Source organism: Triticum urartu, chromosome 3A (genome assembly GCF_056163025.1).
Source record: "Triticum urartu cultivar PI428250 chromosome 3A, HENAU_Tu73, whole genome shotgun sequence".
Classification (NCBI taxonomy): Eukaryota; Viridiplantae; Streptophyta; class Magnoliopsida; order Poales; family Poaceae; genus Triticum; species Triticum urartu.
This window is the reverse complement of record NC_141875.1, coordinates 728,323,276-728,331,170: the sequence shown is the minus strand read 5'-3', so window position 1 is coordinate 728,331,170 and position 7,895 is coordinate 728,323,276. Positions and strand designations below refer to the sequence as shown.

General features: G+C 48.2%; 1 protein-coding gene across 2 annotated transcripts; it reads left to right on the top strand.

Annotated features, from left to right (window-relative positions):
* On the top strand, nucleotides 1–2,561 carry LOC125549451 (F-box/FBD/LRR-repeat protein At1g13570-like). Of its 2 annotated transcripts, XM_048712859.2 has the most exons (4): nucleotides 1–285; nucleotides 876–1,715; nucleotides 1,797–1,952; nucleotides 2,048–2,561. In XM_048712859.2, exons 2-4 carry the CDS (start codon nucleotides 897–899, stop codon nucleotides 2,318–2,320), a joined length of 1,248 nt encoding a protein of 415 aa, XP_048568816.2. In that variant the 5' UTR covers nucleotides 1–285; nucleotides 876–896; the 3' UTR covers nucleotides 2,321–2,561. The 2 variants fall into 2 exon arrangements, with proteins under 2 accessions (XP_048568816.2, XP_087370446.1); XM_087514320.1 differs by lacking the exon at nucleotides 1–285 and having other exon boundaries at nucleotides 864–1,715.
* Nucleotides 2,562–7,895: the final 5,334 nt, after the last annotated feature.

The following is a 7,895-nucleotide window of genomic DNA, read 5'->3' as shown; positions in this document are numbered from 1 at the left end:
AATTGGAACCCTATCCTACAAAAGGAAAAAAAAGGGGAAATCCGAACCCTAACCACGGCATGGCAGAAATGCCCGGCGGCGCGCCTGCGTAGGCATCCGTCCCGGCGCCGCGGCAACGTCCTCGCCCCTCTGTCCTCAGGCCCTGTCTTGGCGGCAGACCGTGCTTGGCAGCCTCCAAGGCCGCACCAGGCGAGCGTCGCCGTCTCCTCCCATTATCCGTCGCGCCTGCAGCAACTGAGCGCGAGCGTCGTCGACCCACATCGAACACCAACAAGCAACATAGGAGTAAGTTGATTTGGTTTCCTATTTCAGAGTCGAACAATTTTTTTATCAGTTGCATGAATCTATGCCCAAACATGTGCTACATCTATTGTACAATTAGTTGTACTGCTTGTTCACATGCTTGTTTAGATTTGTTGCTTAAATTGTTTTTTTCTATCTCTAACATCTAAAGTGACAATTTTGTAGAATAAATCTTTTCCTAGCTAGCATGTTGATTTGGTAAGAAAATACTTTAATTGTCAGTTGGACCTTAGTATAGTGCATAGTATGCCAGACATAATCGTTGATCAAATTAGGACAGTCGTAACTCAGTAACCATGACTATAAGTTATTGCATCCTCATCATGCTTATCTTTAATGTTGGAGTAATCAAGCTTTTCAGCCTATCAACACCAGTAGTCAAGTTCAGTTCTGGTAATAGAAACATGCCGGCTTACTTGTTTCCTAAAACTCTCATCTTTCAGCTGTTGCTTATTCTTTGTTTTGCCATGAACAAGCAACTATGCAGTGCACAATTTAATTTCTACATGTAGTGATATGTGGTAGAATCCATGCTAATTTAGGCTCCCCGTCTTTTGGAAATGTTACAACAGTTTAATCTGGATTCTGAAGCAATGGGCTGCAAAAAGGCCAAGGCAGAAGCTACATCTGTTCTGAGTTCAGACAGACTAAGCAGTCTACCCCCAAAGATAAAAGGCAACATCCTCTCCCGTTTGAATGTCAGAGAAGCTGTTAGGACTAGCACCTTATCGAGTACATGGAGGGATGCATGGACAAATATGCCAAAAATATCTTTGCGCGATAGAAATTTTACGCGAACCAGGTTTGTTACGTTGGTCGATATGGTGCTAGCACTCCACAAGGGAACCATAGAAGAGTTTAATATATCAGGTGAAAAAAGTTACCACGATGAGTTCGCTAGGTGGATGCTCATGCTGTCAAGGAGATCACCAAGGTCAGTTACAGTCAAGTTGAACTCAGGGCCAAGGTATAAGATTTCCTCACGCGTCTTTTCCATCGGTGATTTGAAGTTTCTGCAACTGGAAAACTGCATCATCAGCTTGCCCCGGGCATTCCAAGGCTTCAAGAGCCTAACTTACCTGAGCCTAAACAATTTCTCATCCACAGACAGGGATATCCAAAATCTGATCTCATTCTGCCCCGTACTTACTGATTTGATATTAACTACTTTTGAGGGCATCAACCAACTAAACATTCACGCTCCTAAGCTAGAATATCTTAGTGTTTATGGGGACTTTGAAGACATTAATTTGGAGGCCCCTAATCTGAAGGTGGCCATCCTTTATCTAGATCACCAAGCTAAAGCATATCAATCTGTTCCAATTGCACATGACAAGGAAAACCATATCAAGAAGTCATTGGGAAGCCTAAGTGAGATCAAAATACTTGGAATCACTGGTAGTTTCATGAAGGTGAGCTATTATTTCCTCCAGCATTGCTATGTCTTCTTCTGCCTGCTGACTAATCTGTGTTGCCATTTCCCCCTTGTTCAGTATCTATCAAAAGGGCGTATACTTACAAAGCTCCCTGCTGTGTTTACACGCCTCGAGAATATTTATCTTAATATATGCTTTTGGGACCGGAGGCAAGTCTTTGCTGCTTATTCATTATTTCAGAATGCCCCTAACTTGAAGAAGCTTGCGGTGTGGGTACGTATGCTAGTAAATCCTCTCCCTCCCTCAATCACGCACTCCATGTTTGTTGTATTTGCAACGCCTAATGAGTTGTGATTTTTTTTTTGCAGAGTTACCCTTCAAGCACATGGGATCAGTGTCAGGCGAGGATTCTAGAGCATACGTTGCAAATGCAAATGGACCATCTCGTGACGGCCAGTGTTGGATGCTTCCGGGGTCTTGACAACGAAGTCGATTTCGTGGCAAAGTTACTGAGTTGGGCACCTGCTCTGGAAGAAGTGAAGATAGAATGGAAGGGCGAAACAGACTGCATCATGGTTCTTGCCAAGCTATTAGCTCTGCCGAGAGTGTCTGCCAGGGCCAAGGTCATTGTTTCATTTTGATAAGCATGCTGCCCCATCACTTTGACGATGTAATTTGCTGCTGAGTTCATGCGAATGTACCACCTACAACTAGCTGGTGGTTATATGTGTGCATCTAATACAAATCATCAGGTGGTGGTAGTGTGTGTTGTCGAGGACATTTTGTGGGAGTATTTAATGTGCCACCAGCATGTGTTTTTCTTATGAAACACTCGAGGAAGTTTTCCATATAAAACGCTATCCGCTTGTGGTCTTGCAATCAGTATTTCCATGTTTACCAATGCAATGCTGTGGGACAAATATGTGGTTATAGGAAAGAAATAATGTGATCAGGTGAAAAAACATCTCTGCCTGCTTGCCAAACAAAGCACCCTCGTGGTCACACACGACAGAGCTAAATCGTCTCAAATTATGTAGGAGGCAAAATGCCATGAAATTTGAATTGGGTACATCTGGTTGTTCTATTTACAGTCCTAAATCAGAGATCTGAACACACTCTGCTCTTTGTAGCAGCAGCTTTTACTTGGCTCCATTGATCTTAACATGCTCACGAAGGCAACATCTACACTGAGATTCTGAGGCTCCAGCACCCAGATCTGATGGAAGGAATTATAGTGAGCACTGTCACTGGGGTGATAAATCCCTCCTCACGAAGCTCACGGAACTGATGAGTGAGGAGTACAAGCCGCAGAAAGCCGTGAAGATCAAAATCGGCTCACTGAAACTCGAGCTGAGCAGCATCAATGCTTTTCTCAAGAAGTTGGCTGACAGGGAGGATCTAACGATCAGACCAAGGAATGGAGGGACCAGGTGAGAGAGATGGCCTATGAAATCAGGACTGCGTTGATAACTACATGCACAAGCTCGACCACGAGCCGGATAAAGTAGGTGGAATCATGGGCTGTATCCACAACATAATCGTAAGGTGAATTTTTTTGGAATTGTCCGCGGGCTCTCTGGAATCATGGGCTTTATCCATGACATCATCGGTAAGGTGAAAAGAATTGGAATTGCCGAGACAAGCAAGCGACAGAAGAGGTTGCAGTGGGATGATGCAGCCATATCTGGGAATCAAAGATAACCATTGACCCTCGATCGAATGCCTCCACTTTATGCCGAGGCTGTTGATCTTGTGGGTATTGATGCTAAAATAGATGAACTCATTGAGTTGGCGACCGACCAGGAGGGGAAACAGTTGAAGGTGGTGTCAACTATTGGGTACGGAGGCTTCAGCAAGACAGGCACTTGCGGCCTAGGTATACAGAAACCTTAAAGGGCAAATTGTCAGGTAGACTTAGTGCGTTTTGTTGAACATTCGGTGGGTGTACTTAATGTGATTTCCGTGCTGCCATTCCTCAACAACGTCAGTTCAACTCTGCTGTTTTGTCCCTGTGTTCTGTGTCCATAAGAAGCGATCACATTTGGGAAGGCACCTTCATGTTGTATCAACAAGATGAGAATCACAGACATCAAGTTGTACCTTCGTATTGTACATTCTGCATGTGATGCAGCATGATAATGAGACCGGAGTAGCTCATGCCTGAACCAGTCTAGTATTGGAAATCAAAGCATTCATCAGATTGGCTTACATTGGTTTCAGGTTGGAATGAATGTTTACAAAACTTAACCAGAAAAAAACAAAGAAAAACATGTGGTTCAGACCACTAGCTCGGGGGGAAAGATCCATGTTAACACACATATATATCGAATGTTTGCTGGTTTGACTCATTCATACTTTGGGATCTCAAGTTCAACATCTTGCCCGAGTCGACGAAAACTATCACCCTGTTTATCTACTCCCAACCAGCCGAAACAGACTTTCAAAAGGGCTTTCTAATGAAAATCCCATCGCCATCTAGACCACCCGTCATAGGCACCCACATGCTTGTGCGGACATCTGCCTTGAATACGTCCACCTTGCGGGTGATGCCAAGACGGCTTGAAGGATATTGCACTATTTGCCACCCCACCATGAGTAACCTCCCATGCGATTCAACAAAGTACCTGATGGCGGTGAGATGATGATCGTCTTCTTCCCCCCGATATATACTCGATGCCATTATTAATCATGCAACTCTCTTCTGGAAGTGTATAACAACCATCAGCCTCTTCACCCTCTTTTTTAAGCGCCTCATCATGGTTGTTTTCCTCAACCACATGATTTTCATCATCTTTTGCCTCCTTATCTTTCTTGTAACTATACACATTGGAATTACCATCGCCTCTTTGTCCTCTTGTTTAAGCGCCTCGTCATTTTCCTCGTACTCACCTACATTTTCATCATTTGCCGCTTCCTCATCGTCATCGTCACACCATACACTAGAATCAGCATCGCCCTCTTGTTTAAGTGCCTTGCCATTCTCCTTATCCTCACTCCCATTTTCATCATTACCGTCCACCTCCTCTTCGTCGTCACTCCACACGTCGGAATCATCATAGCTGCACACACTAGAATTATCATCGTCCACTTGATCGACACTTCGGAATCGTCATCACTGCGCACACTAGAATTATCATCGTCCATTGGATTTTGAGTGATGCGCTTGATATTGGTGACTGCCATTGTAATCAACTTGTAAGGAGAACAGGTTCTCATCCCGATTGATTCCATAAATTATGTCTCCAAGGAATGTAATATCAACAATGCGAGGTGAAGGTAGCAAAATATAGCTCGGGCCACCAGACACCCTTCCATGGGTGGATGATTATGATGGGGCAGTTTGCGTCATTCGTAATGAAGACGACAAGGTCATTCGAAGTCGATCATATGAGCACCTTCGGATTTGAAACCACTCTGGGACATTGCCAATGACGGAGTCAAGCTCAAGCAGCCACACGGTGGTTATGGAGAAAGGGTCGAGCTGGAGATAAGTGTGTCTCTTCTTGGCAGTGCAGTCAAGGGCGAGCCAGCCATTGGCAGACCCAACACAATGCGCATTATGGGTGAGATGCGGTGCCAATAGCGGTTGCGGTCAAATGGAGCAATAATGTTCCATTCCTAGTCAAGGACACACGGCAGCTAGCACTTCAGCGGACCTTGACTATGCAGTGTACGATGCCACAAGTGACAGATGGCTCGACCGTGCGTGAGATCGACGGTGCTTGGGACCATGCCTATGCCGGGGATCATGCCCATGCTGGTTAAAATTCGAAAGTGTTGTCTTTTGTTATACCTGACGCGGTTATTGTCTTTTCTGTAGTTTACAATATGCATGTTTTTTACGTGGTTATAAGAGTCTTCAAAATATATACTTAAAAAGAGTCTTCACAAAATAAAACTTTTAAATCGATTGAAGATATTGCCCATGAAATTGTGTGGGTGCAGGCTATTGTGCTATTTCGGTACTAGAAGTGTTAAACGCTTCTTGGTATATCTAAATACGGTGGTATTTGAATACTGTATTATGAAAAGAAAAACTTATATCCAAAGGAACAAACAAACCCTCGCACGAATCATTACAGAAGATATACCATTTTCTTATGACCATGACTTGTGTTGTTTAGTCATACTAGCACATATGCCCGTGCGTTGCAACGGGAGAAGAGAAAATCCTCGCACGCTCCCAGTGACCTATCCATGTTACCACTCTCTTCGCCACCATGGTCACATTGTCCACCTCACGACAAACATGACAACAAACATGACAATCTCAAGGCAATGAGCTTGGTCATCAGACTCTAGCACGCTGCTTTCGAAAGACCTTACGGTGTGTAGCAATGGAAAACGTTATCCCCATATACCCAGCCTCGTCTTAAAGAGCAGAATACATCTGATAAATATCTACCTAACTTTTTTGTTAGAGTGAACAATGCAAATTATGTCAGCTATGAATAATAATATAATTATTCTTAAAGCTAGCAAAAGTTTGATTAGCTGTTACCACTGAGACAAAAAGTTTGGAATTGAAACACGTATTATTCAGTACATCCAAATATTCAAAGTGACGGTGGAAAGTGTTGTTGTCGTCCAGCCCTAGCTCTCGCCCACCTCTCGCTCTCTCTCGCTCTGTGATGCGAACCGAGGTAGAAGAAGGAAGAAAAAGACATAGGTGGACAGTGGACTTTGCCGGCACACGAACGCCGCGGCCGCAACGACGGCCGTTTCCCTCAAGCTCGAACTTGAGCACCACTCCACACTTGGCAACACCATTACACGGGGAGTCTTATATCCCAGGGACGCATTGGGCACGCACCCACGTCCCTGCCCACGTTGAGCACCCGTCCAGCCCGCTCCTACCGCGCCCACCCCGACATGCACGCACACGTCCGGGCGCGGCGAGCCCGCGATGGACTAGCTCAACGCACTCCCTCCCCGCGCGCCAACGGCTACCTCCACACACACCCGTTCAGCCACATGGACAGGCCCATGCGCCACACACACGCACACACGATGCGCTCAACGCTGCTGGCGTCCAACAGCCACAAGACTCGGACGCAGCACACACCATAGGCATGGCTTGCTGCTAATAGTCACGCCCCAAGCCATGACCTTGCACATGTTAGGCTCGTCATCGACGTCGCGCCATGGCCACTCCTACGGCCTCGTCGACGCTTGACGTTGCACTCCGCCATGATCAGCATGCCCCGCACTCCCTAGCCAGCACACCCGTCGCGCTCGAACGCGAACGACGTGGCGGCGACGTGGTCACCTCCTCGGCGATCGACCCCGTGCTCCACACGCCCCCAGCTCGCGGCCTTGATCACGCACCAACGCGATCAACGCGGCCAATCCAGCATGCCCAGGAGCTTCGTCTTCTCCAAGCCGAGCCACGCCCTGCACGCCCCGGCTCATGCACACGATCACGCACGACCCGCCGTGGACCCGACGTACCCAGCGCGCCTGGCGCGCGCCCATACACGCGCCCGACGCGACAAGCTCGTCGCCATGGTTTATTACCCTGCACCGCTTTAGCCTCAACCGCAGCGCAGCGCCTCCACGGTTGTTGCGCCGAGCCGCCGCGGCCTCGGCGACACCACGCAGGTCCTCCGCGACCTCCTCGTCTCCGCGATCGCCGCTGCTCGTCGCGCGCACGGCATCACGCCACATCGCCGTGGACTCGCCGCGCGTTGCCGACGCCACGCGCTCGCCACGCGCCGTTGCCAAGACCTTCATGTCCGCCGCGCACCGCGCGCGCCGCGGACGCCGCCGCGCGCCACGACCGCCCCTCGAACTTGGCTCTGTATACCAATTGTTGTTGCCGTCTAGCCCTAGCTCTCGCCCACCTTTCGCTCTCTCTCGCTCTGTGATGCGAACTGAGGTAGAAGAAGGAAGAAAAAGACACAGGTGGATAGTGGACTTTGCCGGCGCACGAACGCCGCGGCCGCAACGACGGCCGTTTCCCTCAAGCTCGAACTTGAGCACCACTCCACACTTGGCAACACCATTACACGGGGAGTCTTATATCCCAGGGACGCACTGGGCACGCACCCACATCCCTGCCCACGTTGAGCACCCGTCCAGCCCGCTCCTACCGCGCCCACCCCGACATGCACGCACACGTCCGGGCGCGGCAAGCCCGCGATGGACTAGCTCAACGTACTCCCTCCCCGCGCGCCAACGGCTACCTCCACACACACCCGTTCAACCACATGGACA